General features: G+C 38.2%; 1 protein-coding gene across 1 annotated transcript in view; it reads left to right on the forward strand.

Moving 5' to 3' along the window:
- LOC107293460 (usherin-like) overlaps nt 1–20,281 on the forward strand; it is a gene marked incomplete at its 3' end in the record, with an annotated part of 212,151 nt that overhangs the window by 80,714 nt on the left and 111,156 nt on the right. Inside the window, exons 12-15 of the mRNA XM_015822612.1 lie at nt 3,337–3,978; nt 8,250–8,433; nt 15,660–15,823; nt 19,748–19,906. Coding sequence (XP_015678098.1) covers nt 3,337–3,978; nt 8,250–8,433; nt 15,660–15,823; nt 19,748–19,906 — 1,149 coding nt within the window. The remainder of the gene's footprint in view (nt 1–3,336; nt 3,979–8,249; nt 8,434–15,659; nt 15,824–19,747; nt 19,907–20,281) is intronic.

Below are 20,281 nucleotides of genomic sequence, written 5' to 3' on the forward strand. Positions count from 1 at the left end.
AAAGGCTTGCAGTTCGCCCCTAGACTTGGGGCTTGGAGCCTTCTGAATAGCTTTGAGCTTAGCATCAGATGGGTGAATACCCTGTGCATCAATCTTGAACCCTAAGAATTCAGTGGATTGGACACCAATCTTACATTTGTCCTGTTTAAGTTTAAGACCTGCCTTCCGGAAACGAAGCAAAACGGCCTTTAACCGCTCATCCAGCACTTGTGGAGAGTCACCTGCGATGAGAACATCATCAAAATAAGGACATACACCAGGAATACCCCTCATGGTGTTTTCCATCACACTTTGAAAAATGCCAGGAGCGACATTCACCCCAAACTGTAACCTCTTCACCCTGAAAGCTCCACGATGGGTGACAATAGTTTGGGCCTCAGCTGCAGCATCATCAACAGGCAGCTGTTGATAAGCCTGAGCCAAATCAAGCTTAGCAAAAAATTTTCCTTCCTTCAGGGAAGCTAAAATGTGGCTCACTACAGGCACAGGATAAGCATGTTGCTGTAGGGCCTTGTTTAGAGTACATTTGTAGTCAGCACAAATCCGGATGTCCCCGTTTGCCTTTAAAGGCGTTACAATGGGGGTTTCCCACGGGCTGGAATCTACAGGCTTTAGAATACCTTGCTGGAGCAACTTGTCCAGCTCAGCGTCAGTCTTGCTCTTAAGAGCGAATGGTACCCTCCTAGGCTTAACCCTGATGGGCTGTACTGTTGGATCCAACTTAAGTGAAACAGGAGGTCCCGTGTAGGACCCAAGTTTAGAGCTGAACACATCTGCAAACTCCTTGCATACATCAGCAAGAGTCTGTGTTTGCAATTTATTCAGTACAGTTACCTGAATTACCAAGGCCTCAAACCAATCGAGTCCAATGAGACTCGTTCGTTCACCCCCTACAACCAACACGTCTAGGGGGCCTGCAAAATTCTTGTACTGTACACTAAGGGTGGTCTCCCCCTTAACGCACACTTTAGAATTTTGGAAATCCGTAAGGATTACATTAGAGGGCCTTAGGGACACTTTCTGGCCACTGCTTCTGCAGATTTGTTTGAATGTATTGAGGGAAATTATGGATAGGGCAGACCCTGTGTCAAGTTCCATTGATAATGGAATTCCCTGCAATTTCACTTTAAGTGTTAGTTTCTTTTTAAGGGGTTTGTGTGTGCCTATTCTTAAAATGTTCCGGCGTGTTGCACAGAACCCCACCCTGTTTTGGCTGGGCACCCTGGTACCTTTCAGAATCAATTCTTCCTTCGGTTGTACCTTCTGTCGACCCAGGCAGACCGCAGCGATGTGGCCCTTCTTCCCGCACGCTCGGCAAATGGCGGAACGGAACCGCCATTCAGCTCACTTGTGGCGACCACCGCATCCAAGACAATGAAGCTCAGCTGGGCCCTTGTCCTGACGATCCTTGGACTTTCTTCCAGCAGCTTGGTAAAGCTTATCCACCTCTTCTTCAGGATCTTCGTCCNACTCCTCGCGCACGTCTTCCTTGTGAATAGTGGCGGTCTCAGGAGCGTTTCTCTTGGGCCGCATGTTCTTGACCGCCCCGCCGGCAGCTTCTTCAGCCGAAACCTCTCGCAGAGCATCTTGGAAGGAAACATCTTCCCTGGCGAACAGTCTCTGCTGCAATTCTGTGTTTCTCAGCCCGCATACAAAACGATCGTGAAGTCTTTCTTCTAAGTCCTTGAAGTCGCACGGTTTAGCTGCTCTTTTCAAGGCCGCAACGTAGTCTTTTGCTGATTCTCCGACTCGCTGATCTCTCTGTTGAAATGTGTGCCTCCAAGCCATGACTGATTGCTTGGGCTGGAAGTGTTCCTTTAAGGTTTTCTTGAGGTCGGAGTATGATACCGTTTCCAGCGATTCTGGGGAGATTAAACTCTCGGCGATTTCAAAGGCGTCTTGCCCACAAACGCACAACAATGTGGCAGCCTTTAAGCCTTCCTCTCGAACCTGATTGATGCGAAAATACGTCTCGACTCTTGCCACGTAAGATTCCCACCTCTCGGGGTGAGAGACGTCGAATTCTTCTAAACGCCCAACTTTAGCCATGATCGATGGTAAAGTTTCTTCTTCTTCAGTCGCACGCACCCTCCAGCGATTTCGTACTGGCAAGATAACGCTGACTTCCACGCCGTTTCTTTCCCGGACTTCTTTGGATGAGTCTTCTAGCTTTTCTTAGCTGTAGAGACTGGATCCCACCTTCGTCGCCAGTGTTAAGTCCTGAGAATAATGGCGCTTGAGACGATTCATCTTCAACAAGTCTTTATTGTTTGCTCCACTCTACGAACAACCAGAGCAGAGGCACGCAGGCCTCTATTTATACCCTCTGATCCCCGGGCAAGTTCAACCAATCATGAGGCGGGCTTTTCCCGCCTTGTGCATGCGCACAAGGCCGGCGCCACTCAGTCTGGTCCTGGGCAGCTTCTGCAATTGCCTGGGACTCTTGCAACGTCCCGAGCCTGCATCTTGCAGGCTCAGGACACAACACCAAGACCATGCTTTTTTTGGCTTCAGATGTATTATACAAACAGAATAAATTGGTGACAAGAAAAGGAGGACCTTGGTGAGAGGGAGGTCCCCTTTTGCATCTGTTTTTACTTATAATTATTATTATTTTGATATTGATTAATATTGTAGATACTTTTGCCATTATATATTGTCTCTTTCAAATATATTTTAAAACAAATTGTTGTTGTTTTTTTAAAAAAATAATTACCATTCAAATTACAGTTGAAATAGATATTCAGAAAGAAAGGTTTGTTTTTGTAAACTTTAGATGCATGAGGTCTCCTGCTTAAGCAGCAGGTTGAACTTAGAAGACCTCCAAGGTTCCTTCCAACTCTATTATTATTATTCTATTCTATGTGGTTTACAATTCTCTGTGCAGACACGAGATTACTAAAGACTCTCTGTTTCTAAAGCATGTGCTCTATGACAGCACATGGCATTTACAACTCAGTGTACCTTTCCATACATTTCAGGTAATATTAGTTAGTGGTCATTGATCTCAACTCTAGGAGCAAATTTAGGGCTTATCTTCTTGTGCCTCTCCCTTGGATTTCTCTGTATTTCATGGATGAATGGGACATGCTTTGTTATGTTATAGTTTGTAGCTGGGTTTGATGCTGTGAATTGTTTTTAGTTGGGTTTTTCACAGCCTTCTGTGGAGCTTTCAGTCAAGGGCGCATGTAATTGTAAAGGTTGGCCTGGCTGTCTTATTCTTTCTTCCCATTTAAGGATTGCTAGATTGTGATGTACAAGCTCTGCTTCAGGTGCAACATAGTATATTTATGTTATTTATATTACTATTTTGAATAAGAATTTCCTCTTTTTTAGGTCTCAGGTGTGATCAGTGCAAGTCTGGATATAAAGTCATCCAAAATATTAAGCAAGATGGGTGTGAGCCTTGCCTGTGTAACATCCATGGTTCCATGAACAATGTGTGTAATCCTTCCACTGGACAGTGCACTTGTAAGCAAGGGGTTAAAGGAACTCATTGTGAGACTTGCATTGATGGCTTTTATTGGATGGATGCTTTTGGCTGTAAACCTTGTAGTTGTCAAATAGCAGGATCGGTTTCTGATACATTGTGTGATCCCAAAACTGGACAGTGTATTTGCAAGCCTAACTTTGGTGGAAGGCAATGTGATGATTGCTTAAATGGGTATTATAAAGAATGGCAAAACACTGCTTTGTCCTGTGTGCCATGTAACTGTGATAAGTCTGGCTCTGTAAATGGCTCTTTAGTGTGTGACAAATTGACAGGACAGTGTCCTTGCAAATCTGGTGTCAAAGCTCTTCAGTGCAATCAGTGCAGGCCCTATATGTATAACCTTACTGCTCAAAATATTCTTGGCTGCATGCCTTGTGATTGTGATCCTCTAGGGACACTTCCAGGAACAGCATGTGACCAAACCAGTGGACAATGTATTTGCCAGCCTCACCGCCATGGAAGAAGATGTGAAAAGTGTAAGCCAGGTAAGAAAAAGATGAGCAAAAACCTCATTATCTTTTGTAAATCCCTATTAAGATTGTGTAAAATTCAATCTTGCAAGCTATATTGTATGTAAAATGTTTATTTCCTTCCTGATCTTTGTTACAGGAAATTCTCAATAAGCGACATAGGATATATCCATTCACAACAGGAGGAACTAATATAAACATATGTTATTTTGAATCAGAGGTTATTATGTCAAAAGGGCATACTTAAGTTAGCAATACTGGCTGGGCAAGTCCAATCAGCCTATCTTTTGCTGGCAAATTATTGTTATTTCAATTCCACAATTTAAAAATGCATAGAGAAATACTACATTTGTGCTCTAAAGCTCCTTGTCACAATCAAATCTCAAGGACTTCACAATTAAGTGACTGATTCCTTGCCATTAGGTTGGTGTTGACTCTTAGTGATCAATCAATAATTCTTCTCTATAATATTTTTTTTCCTAAACTGACCCTTTAGGTGTCTAGTGGCAAACCAATTATTACTGCATTTGAATCCATCCACCTTGTTGCTATTTGCTGTCTTCTCTTTTCTTCCACCTGAATGGACAGGTTGGGAACATATCATCCTGGACAAGAGCTATCTATATGGCTATGTGGCTATTAGTGTTCTGTGCTGGCTTCATTTATAATCAAATGTTGCTAAAGTATTTACCAGTTGTGGATGATATATATCACAATATAGTATAATCAAGATTACTATCTTGATTATACTATTCATTAGCTGAATCTGAATATCATTTGTTCCAAAACTGTAGATTTCATGAAGATTTGTCAGGTATGGTGCAAGGAAATATAAAATATTTTCATTTATAGGTTGGTAAATGCATAATAAAAATATTGGCTATATCACTATGCATAGATGACATTTATAGAAATATATTTCCATATTTTTAATAATAAAAATCATACATCTGAGTTTTAATTTCTACTTAGTTCAAATTTTCTTTTAGTGCATTGATACTCTCCCTCTCCAAGACAAACTGCTGAATTTTATCCTATTTTCTTATAAATACTTTACCAATATGAAACAGATAGAAGAAATTTGTAGGAACAGAGACAATAAACTTGATGTTCACTTCTATTGGACTAAATTATCCAATCAGCCCCTGTATCGGGAGGAGAAACTTCCTGACAGTGAGAACAATTAACCAGTGGAACAATCTGCCTCCAGAAGCGGTGAATGCTCCAACACTGGAAGATTTTAAGAAGAGACTGGACAGCCATTTGTCCAAAATGGTATAGGGTTTCCTGCCTGAGCAGGGGGTTGGACTAGATGACCTTCAAGGTCCCTTCCAACTTTACTATTATTATTATTATTATTATTAATAATATTAGAAGTTATATAAGGCAGCCAAGAAACATTTGCCCCATTTTAACCATTAAAAATACTGGTATCTTTATAACAGTTCCAGTTGTTTTATAGCAGTGTGTTTTAAACTTTTCAAGACAACAGAACATCCAACCATACATCCCATATATATGAAACATATTTAAATATTTCTTTAAGGAAAGGGAAACTTAAAATCATATTGCAAATTCCCCATCATTTTCTTTAACATTAATCCATCTATTATGATTCTTAATGGAATGTATGAGTGTGAGTATCTCAACTGAAATTCATTAAAGTCTTAGAATACCAAGATAACATATAGCCTATTTCAATATTAGTTTTGGTGGTACCAAATGTAGGGGAAAAAACCACTATCATTACTTGGAAGTGAAAGATAGTATGACAAGCCCTATATTGGCTCATTTTTAATTATTTATTTATTTTTATTCTGCCTTTATTAGTTTTTATAAATAACTCAAGATGATGAACATGCTTAATACTCCTCTCTCTTCAGAACAACAACCTTGTGAGATGGATTGTGCTGAGAGAGAGAGTGATTGGCCCAAGGTCATACAGGTGGTTTTCATGCCTAAGGAAAGACTAGATCTCACATTTCCAAATTTCTAGCCTAGTGTCTTAACTATTACACCAAATATGATGAAAGCTCATATACATTTTGTTACACATGTCTCAGACTTTTCACTTAAAAATATGAGGGCAATTCGGAAATAAACCTCTGTTTGATTATCAATGACAGACACTTGCAGATACAGAACTTTTATTATACACATTAGAAAACAACAACATTACATTACTTTTCAACATAATTGCCATTCAAATTGAGGTACTTGTCATAACGTCTTACAAGGCTTGAAATTCCTTTTGGAAAAAAATATCCCGCCTGGGAATGAAGCCACCCTGTAACAGCATCATGAAGTGCATTGTCATCGTTGAAGCATTGTGACACAAGCCACTGTTTCATGTGTCTGAAGAGGTGGTAGTCACTTGATGCCAAATCTGGGCTATGGGGGGGGAGGTGATCAAAAACAATGGAAGTGCTTCAAAAGTTCTTGGATGTGTCTAGCAGTGTGCGGGTAAGCATTATCGTGAACCAACACCACACCAGAAGTCAGCATGCCCCAACGCTTGTTATGGATGGCTCATTTAAGTTTTTTTAACATTTCACAGTAGACTTCTGAATTGATTATCGAACCACCCTGCATGAACTTCAATAGCAGTACTCCTTTGGCATCCCAGAATACTGTTACCATAACCTTTCTGCCAGACAATGTTTGCCGAGCTTTTTTGGGTTTCTTTGGTGAATGCGTATGACACCACACCATTGATTGCTGTTTGCTTTTAGAGTTCACGTAGGACACCCAGGTGTCATCCCCTATTACAATTCTGTTAAAAAATTGTTCTTCTTCCTCGGCATAATGTGTGAGAAAGTCCAAAGCACAACCCATTCTGTGTGTTTTATGCTCCTCAGAAAGGAATTTTGGTACCCAACGAGCACAGAACTTGCAGTATCCCAAATTTTCTGTCACTACCTCATAAAAAACAGTCCGAGAAATTTGGGGAAAGTGTAAAGAAAGTGCAGATATCATGAACCAATGGACTTTACAGACCTTTTTGTCAATTTCCTGCATGAGTTCATCACTGACTACAGATGGGCGGCTACTTCTTGCCTAACCGTGCATGTCAGTTTGTCCATCTTTAAACATGCGACACCATTGACGTATGACACCTTCACTCATCATGTTTGGTCCATAAATATTACATAGTTCATGATGAATCACAGCTGCTGAAAGTTTTTTTGCACACAGGAAGCATATTACTGCACACACTTCACATTTCGCTGGATTTTCTATGGCAGGGTTCATTTTCAATTGATCTAGCCTACGAGTCAACTGCAACACAATCTTCTCCTTCCACTGCTCACTGCCTACTAAACTACTGTGCATGGTGTCATAGGATGGGCATCGCTATCCCCGCCTGTTTCTCGCACATGCTCAAATGGAGATTTATTTCCAAATTGCCCTCATAACTAGAAGACTTTAGGATGAAAGTCTTCTAGTTATTTTTAAGTGAAAAGTCTGAAACATCTGTAATAAAAGGTACATAAAAAAGAAATATACAAAATACATACTTCATATGGAATACAGATGGTCCTTGACTTACAACTGACATTTAAACAACTGTTCAAGCTATGTACAACCTGTTTTCAAAGTTTACAAGTGCCGCATACATATACTTCCAGAGTTACATGATTGCATTTCAGGAACTTGGCAATTGGCTTGCATTTACAACCGGTTGCAGCATCCTGCAGTTACATGACTACCATGTGACTTTTTTCTGATGATTTCTGGCATATTTTGCTGGTTTCTGAGGAAAGTTCCCCTTGGAGATGCTGGCTATGCTTAACAACCATGTGATCTGCTTAATAACCACAGTAAGTTACAGTAAAATTGAATCTGATTAGGTAGTGCCTCGATTTCTGACTCAACAACTTACAACTTGAATTCCAGGCTTCATTGTGACCATAAGTCAAGGACTACCTGTATTACTTTAAAACCCACCTTTGAAAATATATGAAAGTCTGTATATTATGCATAAAATGTTATACTTATGGTTTGTGGATTGGTAAAATAATGAGACTTAACCAAACAAGGGTTCAAAAATTGAAAAACTGAAATTGTAAGATACTTTCATACTGCATTGTGCTCCAAATCCATCAACACTTAAAAGAGGGAAAAATATTTATAGAAAATTGACTTCTCAGCTTCAGTAAATGTAAGAGATTGTGTACTTTTAAATTCCAATTTCACTTTATATTTTCCATTCTTTTAATATTTCTTTTCTAGTTTGTGACAAAGCTATGATAATGCATATTTTACACTATTTTCCAATTTATTAGGTTTTTATATTTCTGCACAAGGTGAGAGTAGCTGCCTTCCCTGTTTGTGCCATCCAAGCGGCTCAATCAGCAATATTTGTGACACTCTCACCGGCCAGTGTGTTTGCCATGATTCTTCTGTATCTGGAATGAAATGTGACCACTGCAGTGACAACTATTTTGGATTCAACTCAGAAACTGGGAAGTAAGTTTTTATTGCAAAGCTAAGCCAATTGGAGTTGTAATTCACATAGCTGTTCAAAAGAAGAAAAGTACTTTGGAGAAGCAGTTAAGGAAATGTTACAGAAGATTCAGTTTCTAGTGCCTTTTTATCAGTATCCTGGACAGTTAAGTAATAGGTGAATGCAAAACTTTGATAATACATTTGAATTGAAAGAGGTCTCCAAAACTGAAGTAGGTCTCCAAAATGGCACTGGATTTTGACTTAATTTAGCTGTATATCTATATATAAACTCTGTCTCTCTGTCTCTCTCTGTCTCTCTCTGTCTCTCTCTGTCTCTCCCTCTCTCCATCTCTCCGTGTCTCTCTCTCTCTCTCTCTCTCTCTTTCTCTCTCTCTCTCTCTCTTTCTATCAGAAAATAGGAGGAGAAACCTTGGTGGATATGTTTGTAGTCTTGGGTTATTTATAAAAATAATAAATAATATAAAATAAATAAATAAATAAATATCTGACCTTTTCTTCAGGAGCGCACAATAGCACTTCCCACGCTGCAACAACACTGTAATAATTTGGTAATCATTAAGCTAACGGTTGTAAATTGAGAACTACCTATAAACTGCCCTTTCCCACAGATAAAGCGTTACAGTTCCTAATCCAGCAGAAGCATGGGAGAAACACTTCTTTTTTTTTTTACCTTCTGCAGCAGTCTTCTAGACTTCTGTATTGATCTACCACCACCAGGGACTAGAAAGTAAGCCGTGTATGGGGCAGTCTGAGATGGCCGATAGGGGTATGGCCCTATGTCTCAACCTCGCCTTAATACAAAGTGCTATATGTTAGATCAGGGGTGTCAAACTTGCAACATCATGTGACGTGTCGTGATGTGTTGCAACTTTTTTTCCATTGCCGGCAATGGGGTGGGCACGGTTTCGCCATGACGCATCTGCCCCATGGGCTGGCAATTTGACAACCCTGTGTTAGATGATAAGAAGAGCATTTTTTTCTCTCAAGTTGTAGTCAAATATTGAAAGTAATTTAATATAGTGTATCAGCATACTGAAATATCTATTCTTGGGCCTCAGTTATAATAGGAGATTAGTAATTTGGTCTGCTTTACAATGGTTCATACAAGGGTTTCTGAACTAATTTTCTTTGCAGTACATTATGTCATTCCACTTTATTCTTTTTTCTGGTTTAAATTATTCTGATGAGCTAATAATATTGGGAGAAACTATTCTCTAATTTCACTGCCTGAGATACATTAAACCCCTTCATCTAGAATAAAAGCCAAGTAATAAATATGTGAAGAAAATATAAAATAAATATTGTAAAATGAATATACCACATAACACACTCAATTTTATATATTTCTCAAAAACTATAACATTATGTATTGTTATGTTCAGAGATTAAGCAATCTCTGTTTGAAAGGGGATTTAGCTTGACTTTCTACAGATGAAAGAATTTAATACAGTTCTGGGAAAAATACTCTTTCTGTGAGAGACTGTGAAATAAAAGAAATGACAGTGATGTAGTTTTCAAGAAAGAAAGAATATTTTTATTATTATTTAGTCCCAAAGGATATTATTCCATAAAACAAATTTGCAGCTTATTTTTTTCTTTGGCTTTTATCAGCCTTTTAAAGGGTGTTGAACTCAGGAGATCACACAGTAAGAGTTACTAAAAAATAACCAACAACTCCTAAAAAAAAAGTCAGTTGCAGTTGTAAGAGTTACTAAAATAGTAAGACTTATTCTAAAACTGTTTAAAATAGTCTGTCACAACTGCCAGTTGTATATGATCTATTTTATGTAAATACATTTAAATAATTTTTACACATTTAACAAGCTTCTCTGAAGAGTTTTCTGATTTTTTTTCCCCAAAAAGAGAGACATGCATTGCTACAGTAAAATAAGAAATATAATTGTAGAAGATGTTCACATAGCATGGTTTGTTCATTTAAAATACTTCTGGGCTTACAGTAATGAAATCAGAATAAAACATTTACAAATCTAACAAAAAGAAGTAATTAAAATTCATAGTTTAACCACTGAAAAGCATCTAATTTTAGAAAAATAAAAGCACTAAAGGGAGTGCTTGAATATATGAATATGCCTTTAAAGATTCCTTAAAACTGGCTCTGCTGGAACTCAAAAAATTGTTCACTATTTAAGTGAGACAATGAAGAATGGGCACTCTTACCACCTCTCAAGGGGGCAAAATAAAAGAAGCCTGTTCTTGATCTTAAAATAGGGCAGACGGATGTGGCTGAAAGCAGCCCTTCAAATAGCATGACCTTAAGCAGTGTGGGATTCAAATACCTGAACAACCGGTTCTCTTATTGGATGCAGGCCTGGGCCTCCGAGGCCTAGAATGGACTTCCGGAAGCGGTGTTTATTCAGTCGGTTCTCCAAACTCAGCAAAATTTAGCGACTAGTTCTGCTGAACCGATGTGAACCGGCTGAATCCCACCACTGACCTTCTAGTTATGGTTACTAAAAACTCATGGCAAAGTTTCTCACCATGATAAGTTAGGAAATGATAAAAGGAGAATGTGGCTCCTATAATAGCCATAGCATAGCTTAGGGTGAAATAAATAATTGCCTTCCAATAAATGTTTTTTTTCTTTTCTCTCTAATTAAAAACTTTAAAAATTTGAAGTTTTTTTTTATTACGTGCCATCAAATTGGTGTTAACTCTTAGTGACCACATAGATTGATTTTTCTCAATGACGATCTGTCCTTAAACTTGTCCTTCAGGTCTTCCTGTGTCATCAATTGACATTAGCATTGAATCCATCTATCTTGCTGAGGTCATCCTGTTTTATTTTATCCCATATTTCCCAGACGTAGAATCTTCTCCAGAAAGCTATGTTTTCATATAATTCATTTGAAATAGATAATTTTAATGTGGTCATCTGCACTTCAAGTGAAAATTCTGGTTCATTTGTTTGATGAGCCATTGGCTTGTTTTCTTGGCTGTCCATGATATTCTCTGGAGTCTTTTTTGACATAAAGTTCATGAGGTTTCTCATTAAGACAATGAAGCATTCTAGGATTTCCATTTTTCTAAGCACATTCCACAACTTGATGTGATTGATCCTTTCTATAATCAGTGAAGCAAACTGACTTCTTTTTGATGTTCTTTGACTTTCTCAATTTTCCAGTATGTACCGTGTTTTCCCCAAAATAAGACCTATTCTGAAAATAAGACCTAGCCTGATTTTTATGTGTGCCTAATATAAGTCCTATTTCAAAAATAAGTCCTAGTTAAGACCCCGCCATTTGGTTGCACGAGGTGGCCTGAGGTGCACACATAAAAATCATGCTAGAGTGGGGTGGGGGTGGGGCTGCCCCATGCACCCTGCACCTGCTTACCTCAAGACCGCCACAGCCAGATCATCTTTCGTGCTGCCGCCCCACTTCTTCTATGGCCACTCTTGGCAGGAGGCCAAGTGGTGCATTGCGCCAATGCCACCGTTCACAGCAGGATGCCATGTGGCACATTGTGCCAGTGCCACCACTCATGGCAGGACGCCATTTGGTGTATCTGCTCAGCTTGCAGCAGTCCTGCCACAGTGGCAGCACCAGCACAATGTGCTATGTAGCCTCCTGCCACGAGTGGCAACACCGGCATGATGCAACATGTGGCATCCTGCCGCAAGCAAACGTAAGCAGATGCAGAAGATTGGCACCAGGGTGTGTGGGTGCATGGGAGGCCTCACTGTGGCAGTCCTGAGGTAAGCGGGTAAGTCATCCTCCCAAAATAAGACCTAGTTCCTCTTTTGGAGTCAAAAAAATATAAGACCAGATCTTATTTTTGGGGAAACATGGTATTACCCAGCAGCAATAATGCTTTCTGTTCTTCAGCCTTTTTGAAACCAAAGAGAACACCTGGCACCTCTTTTTCCATGTAGAGTTTTTACTTGTGTTTTCTCCGTAAAAATACATGGTTTAGCATTGTCTTTTTCCAATGACTTTGAAATAATTCCTTTGATCATTTGTCTCCAAATGTAATCTTCCTCTATTACAGCTGGCTAGTATAGGGTCATCCCTTGGTTCAGCTGCACAGTTGGGATGATCTTCAGGCTGTTGGTGATCCTACTGGAAGCATATACTTTTGGTATACCCTTTGGACATTTTTTGTGCATTTCTCTCAGGGACACTAAAACACCCCCTCCTCTCATCATAATGAGGCAATAAATATAAAATACTATAAAAACTAGCAAATCATTTTTAACTACGGTTTTCCTACCCTGGGATCCACTTGGCAGTCCTGTTTATCATGAGTTGTTTGAATCCTTTAATATAGCACAGAGATTAGCATTTTTTCAGCCTCCAGAAGCGATGGTAGCCTGGAGGTGTGACAATGTCACTAGAGGGAATATGGTAAAATCTCTTCTTTTGGGGTGGGAGTGGAGGAAAAGTGATATATTAGAAGTATGAATTAAACCTAGTAGAGGCTTCACAGATGTATGTGCATTTATTTCATTTTTAAAAACAAAAATTATGTCACCAAACGTTATTGGTTTGCCACTGAATTTCATCATTGTGCCCTTGAGGCCATGAGTGGCTCATCCCTGACTTACCAAAAACCTCATTCAGTCAAAAGCATCTGAGGTCCCCCCCCCCCCAACATTATGCATTGCTATCATCCATACCATTCGGTTCCAGAAGATATTGCAATCTGTAACAGCAGAGTTATGAGTGGAACAGAAGGCACTTATGGGTGGTTTGGGAGCACTTGTGAAAATTAAATGCTCCAACTTGTGCAAGAGGAAATGCTTTTGTTAACTTTATTGGCTATAGTCCAAAGTTATTAAGCGTTACAGAAGTTGCCATATTATTAAAACGTGAAGTAAAACATCTACCCAATAGGGGCTGTCTTCCATAGATTTACATTTGATATCTGGTGTGCTAACCTAAATAATAAAATAGTCAGATAAACAACTGCTACTTATCAGTAGTCTCAGAGCAGGTTTATTTATTTTCTTGCACTGACTGGATAGAATGCTATGTTTTTGTGGGGGATAATGGAGTTTATTGGAAAGCTAAAGGGAGGGTTTGTACTGGAGTACACAGAGGGAGGGTTAAGGATGCCATGCTTGTATAGACTCAGCTTTTCAGACTGGGCCTCTTGCAGAGTATTTCAACAAAGACACTTGGCTGGAATTTATATAGAAGTAAGCCTGTTGAAGTTAGCAGAGTTTATTTCTGAATAAGCATGCCTAGAATAATCATTATAGTTCTTTTAGAGTCTCTATTTCTTCAGAATGTCAGACAGGAAGTGATTAAGCATACATGCAACATCGGGGGGGGGGTATTGGATCTATATGTGTGAGAGAGTCAGTTTTTGACTCCTGAATATTGCCTATACCAGTCACTGCAGGTTTATTGGCAAGGTTTTTCAGAATGCCATTGCCATTCGGAAGTGCCATTTTTTGTTTCTTAGAGATGAGAGAGAGTGACTGTCACAAGGTTGCCCAGATAGTATTGTGCCTGAGGTGGGGTTAAATGAAATTTTGACTGGATATTTCTCTCAGACCTCATAAAAATTGAAAATACAAGCCAACAATGTAATTCCTAGAACTCCATATCACTTGGCAGGGCCTACTTACAGTACATAGAACTGTTACAAAAGACAAAACACGAGGATGTGTGACCTGAATAATTATGGTACCAATTTAATTGCAGAGCAATAAAGGTGATTGTTATAGCTGAACTCATTGGTAGCCTCACATTGCAGTGAACAAGGGTTCAATTCAATTTCACAGCTACTAAGATTGTTGGCCAGACAGAGACAAAAATAGCCAGAGAAATGATTGAAGCCTGGGAAATGGGCCCCTTGTCAGTTAATAGGAGTGCTGATTTACCACCAGCTTACCAGGTACTTAGGAGTGGAGGCCACAGTGACACAAGGAAACAACAACTAACAATTTACTAGCCAGCCATCAACATACACAAAACCAGGCACCATAGAAATACAGCACACAGAACAGCCCAGTGCACACATTCTGGAGAGTAAGAAGTTCCCTGAGAATGGGCTCCAGCTTGATCCTGAAAGCTTTCATCCAGGTGACCAAATAAACCTTTGGTCCTGGTGACCAGCTCAGATTGGATCCTGCAATATAGGTGTTATCATAATGCCAGTGCTGCAGCAAATATGGACTATTTTAAATATATTTAAAACCAGTGGGCTTCCTCTCTGATTTCAACTCCAGAGAAATAAGTAATAAAACATTTTTTGATTCTTGGTTAAGTGACATAGCCCTTGTTGGTCCTGGCCAGGATTCTAGATACTAGTTTGCATGGTCCTTTTTGGATAAAACATTTAAGCTTCTGCTGAACTATACTAAATTACTTACTTATACATACAAACACACACACACACACACAGAGAGAGAGAGAGAGAGAGAGAGAGAAAGAGAGAGAGAGAGAGAGAGAGAGAGAGAGAGAGAGAGAGAGAGAGAGAGAGAGAGAGAGAGAGAGAAATTTCTATCAAATTACACAAATTCATCTGTTTAGTCTAATTTCTCTTCCTTTATGTATAATTTTACAATGTTTTCCCATTTCCCTTGTAAAACATAACTCACCTTTGTCTTTGAAATATTAATTTTCAGATCAATAGAATTATGTAACATTTATAGCAAATCATTCAGGTTCTTGGCCAACAACCTGGCATAAGCAGCAAATTAACTAACATGTACATTTTATATTCCCAACAGGTATACTTCTAAAATCACTGTAACCATTATACATTTAATCTGTAAATACATTTAATAGCCAAGGAGATATTACACATCTTTGATTACTCACTTTCAACATCACTTTTAGTCAGATAAAACATTGTGCATATGAACTGAGCTCAGAAAGCAACTAATGATCACTGTAGCTGTTCTGATACAAGGGTAATATGATATGCAAAGTCCTATATAGTTTGGAACTAGATCATTAGAACAACTATTTACACCTCTATTTATGTTCTACTGTCTAACTTTTGCAAATCCACTAAAGACACATTTAAGAGCAGTGGTTAAATGAAAAAAAACACTGTTCCGTAGTGTAAATTTGAGACACAACTCTTTATTTAAATATAGTTAAGTTTTTCCACTACCAGAGTTCAGTTTCTTAAGTTCTTCATTTGTGATACTAATTGTGTTAGTTAAAAGAAGCCAGTGAATTAAGCCCTACTGTGTCTAACTGAACAGTTAATGTGTTTTCATTACTTTCATGATTTGTTTTTGTTTATAGATGTCAGCATTGTAATTGTCATCCTGCTGGAGCTATTAATTGGACTTGTCATTCCATTACTGGACAATGTTTGTGTAAACAATTTGCAGCTGGCTTAAAATGTGACAACTGTGTTCCCAATGCTAGCAATTTGGATGTCCACAACCCATTTGGCTGCAGTAAAAGTGAGTGGTTATCGATTTGCATTTTTTTCAGATGAATGGCTATTATTAGTTTAATGATTGTTATAACAATATAATTATAATTCTTAAAATTGATATTGCTCATAATAAAATGAATTAATCCCCCAATGTTAATATATTTGGAGGTACATTTTGGAATTTGAAATTTCATATATAACATTCAGAACCCTCTTGTATCTAGAGATGTTAGACAATTATTGCCCAGTCTCCACTCCTATTTATTTTATTTATGTGGATATCCAATTCACAGCAATAACTCTATGCAGTAAGCAATTGATTAAAACCAACCCACTTCGTTAAAATAAGTGGACAAAAAAACAACAACTGTATAACTGTAATGACTTGTAGGAATTACCCTGAGGAATAAAAGGAAGAGCTACAAACAAGGAATTAGTCAAATAAAAAACTGAGTCCAAGGTAAAAATGTAATTTTTGAAAGTATCTCAGATTCTCTAATTCTTATGAAGATAAAGGGAGGGAGAGGAGAAGTGAATTGAGATTTGCAAGACCAATGTCAACACTTCGAGATAGACTAGGAAAGCAAACCTGTGATTGCTACTACAAGTTTACAGTAACAGAATCTTACAAGTCTGAATACACATTGAAAGTTTTATCCTGGGGGCTGGGAAGCTTCACATGGAAAAAAGCAAGATTACACCGAACCCTAGAAAGACAGACGTACTATTTGTACATCAGGATTCCCCTATATCCCCACTCTGGAGGGGTTGCACTACCACTGAAGAAGCAGGTCCATCCCTTGGGAACCCTTCTGAATTTTTGGATCCTGCTCAATTGCAGGTAGAAGCCCTGGTCAGGGGCCTTTGGCTGAGCTTTAGCTGGTGCACCTTTTGTCGCTCTATCTGCGATATGAGGACCTTATTACAATGTTTCATGCTCTGATCATCTCCCATTTACACTACTACATGGGGTTGCCTTCAGAGACGAACCAGAAGCTTCATTTGCTGTAAAATTCAGGGACCTGAATACTGAATAGTAGTTATTACATTACATCTGTACTGTTGGCCTTCATTGGCATCCTGTAGGCTTCCAAATACAATTCAAAGTGCTGATATAAGCTATATATTTTCTGACTTGGCTGTGAGTTAAATACAGGGTGAATATTCCCACTGGAATCATCGCCATCAATTTGATTGTACCAGTTTCATTGAGCTCAATGGGGCTACCTCTGAATAGAAATGTTACAAGTGTCAAGACCCTAGTAGCCACTAATTTAAAAGAAAACTATAGATTCTTACCAACTCTTATTAACTGGATTGTTGAAAGGGAGAAATGGATTTAAATTACAGAAAACCTACTACCAGGTGGCCTTTACTTTAGCACCCTATTTATCTTTAAGTAAGGTGGACATTCCTAGATTTTCTTGCTATCTACTTGATGCAGTGGGGAGATGGCTACCCATTTTCCAGATGAAAGAGGAATGTGCAGATGCAACGAACTTGTAATATTTTGCAAACTGTCATTCTCTTTCTCAGCCCATTATATCAAGACTCAGCTGTACATTAACTGAACTGAATAGAATTCTAGAACTTGGCAGTCCAACCAGCCTGCCTCCAAATTACCTTCCAGACAATCAAAGGAGCACATAGGCCCCATATCAGTATCAGGATTGTTGCAGACATGCCCAGATCCAGTGCAACTAACACTGCCCTACATCATCATCATTTTCTTAAATACGTAGAAATATTTAATTCTCAACTGTGGTTGATTGTGCATTTACATACATGGTACTTATTTTAAAATAATATTCATGGCATTGTAAAAGGATTGTGTCTCAGGTTTTCTCTTCATTCCCCACCTCATCCACCTTACTATAATATCTAGGCAATAATCATGAACTCAGAATGACTCAGCTCCAGTTACTGAATTTATAAAAGCAAGGCTTTGTATACAGCAAGGACATGTATAAATTTTATAGCTATTGACATGCATGAAGATCTTGTGTTCCATATTTAGATTGCAGGCAATATTTAATCTGCCTGGATTTACATAATATTTTCCCTTTGTTGCTGATTTGCTCTGTCTAATTCTATGTAATTTCCATTATTCTTTCAAAGTGAAATTAATAAAATTTAAGGGAGATTAAAATCTTATATAGTGGCTGTAAAATAATTAATTATATATATATATATATATATTAGTCATATAAAAAGAAACCGTTCTCTTTGACAAAATTAAATTGACATCAAAAGCAGTTTGATGGGAATATATACTAGGGAAATGCAAGGTAGTATAATTCAAACTTTAAAGGTTAGGAAATAGTTTTCTAAATACTATGAGCTTTGGAGCATTAGTAGTGCTCTTAAGAAATGCACTGACAGGCCATGAAACTGTAGCAGAATTTGAATTGTTGAAGAAGGTAATTTTCTGCATTTTTAAATGTTATTTGCTGATGCTACTTCCAGTGCAAGAAAAAAAAGAATCAGACACAAAAAAGGAAGGGAGGGAGGAAGGAAGGAAGGAAGAAAGAAAGAAAGAAAGGAAGGAGTCTGTTATGCTATCATTGCTAATGATCAAGTCATCTTCAAGGCACTCTTAAGAGATTTATTCTTTATACTGTCTCTTCAATGTCCATATCCACAACTAAGATAAAGAATTATCTTTTATGTGTAGGTTTACATTCCAAAGAAGGAGCCTATATAAGTGAATGGTGATAGCTAATTTGCCAAGGAGGAAATTCTTAAATTTGTAGTAAGGTAGAGCAAATAGAAATGTAGTTCATTTCTATAATATATAAATACATTGAGTATTTCCGTACCAAATTCCTTGTGTGTCTAAAATTACTTGGCCAAATAAAGCTATTCTATTCTATTCTATTCTATTCTATTCTATTCTATTCTATTCTATTCTATTCTATTCTTCCATTCCACCCCACCCCACCCCATCCCATCTTTCTGTGATTGCTTTTTACACTGATTATTATGGAAGTGAAGAGTTGATATTAAATGATGCTCCTATATAAGCCTAGGGGATAGAATAGTAATACTACTACTTATAATAATAACAAAAAAACTTGGTAATAATTATGTTTCAACCTGTATAAAGAATTTCAAATTTTAAAAGTAGAATAATAATCTTAAATAAGAATATAAATTTAAATTTTAACTATCAATACCAGGAAGAAAAGGCTGGAAAACATATTTTATAAAGACAACCATAGCCACAAGTTGACCATGGCAAATTGGCTGCAGCGAGTTCTCCTACACCCCTTCCACATATTATAAAGCACATCTTCTGAATCATTTCCAGAACCTTGGGATCTATGGTGGTTTTCCGGATTAAATGATGCACTGGTCCATATGCAGAGGTCCCTTTGAAGAAAATTGAATTCAACCTGCATGCATTATGTTAGTGTGGGGAGATAAAATAATACCTAACTATTCTTTGGTTTCATCCAGTGAATAGTACTGTTTGAATGGCATTTGTTCTGCATTTATAATTTCCAATATATGCCAGGCCAGGGGTCCCCAACCCCCAGTCTGTGACCCTCTGCCGGGCTGCAGCCCATTTGAAACTGGGCCAAGAAAGTGATGGATGAGGGTGTGCGTGTGTGCATGCGTGCAAAGCTGCATTTGTGAAAGTGGTGTGCACATGCATGTGCATACATGAAATCATCCCCTATCTTTCCCACTCCCACCCCCGCCATCATCACCACAGCCAGTCTGCCAAGCCAGAAAGGTTGGAGACCACAGTGCTAGGTTATTAGTCTGACATACAAATTTGGTTTGTAATTATGCTAAAGCTTTCTTGTGAGAAAAGCCTGAAATGGTAGGCCTTCTTAATGAAGCAAAGATCTAGAGGCTTTGTAACAATCTTTTCCTTAGCAGGATGCATGTCAGATTATTAAACTGTGGCAATTGTCTTCTTTCAATCTTCGTTTTAATCTAGCTCCTTCCCAGCAGCCTCCCCCCAAAGGGCAGACTGTAAATTCCTCAGTTATCAGAGTCACTTGGAATCCACCAGATTCTCCCAATTCAAATTGGCTTGCTTACAAACTATACAGAAATGGGAGTCAGATCTACACAACAGAGGATTACCTTCCTTACAGTGAGTGTTCATTAATATAATATATGCCTTTATAGTTTGTTTACTTCAAAAGTGTTTTTTTTATTCATTATTCATTTTATTCTCGATTGGAGCACTGTGTAACATGTTCTTCCACATATATAATATCTTGGCTGTTGTTTTTCACACATCAAGTAAATGTAATTTCAAGTTTTTCTTTGTGGGTTTTAAAGTCACATTTTCTTCTTTGACCCCAATCTATTTGCTGTTGCTGCTGCATTTTTAAATCAACATGATATAAAGTATGTTATGTGTGAAGAAATTTCTAGCCTGTTTATTCAATTCATATTTATTTTTAAAAAACTCTTGATATATTAGGTTTCTGTGTAGAGAAAAGCAGCTCAGATTCCTAGAATG

Source organism: Protobothrops mucrosquamatus, unplaced genomic scaffold (genome assembly GCF_001527695.2).
Source record: "Protobothrops mucrosquamatus isolate PMUCROS unplaced genomic scaffold, P.Mucros_1.0 scaffold1626, whole genome shotgun sequence".
In the NCBI taxonomy this organism is placed as follows: Eukaryota; Metazoa; Chordata; class Lepidosauria; order Squamata; family Viperidae; genus Protobothrops; species Protobothrops mucrosquamatus.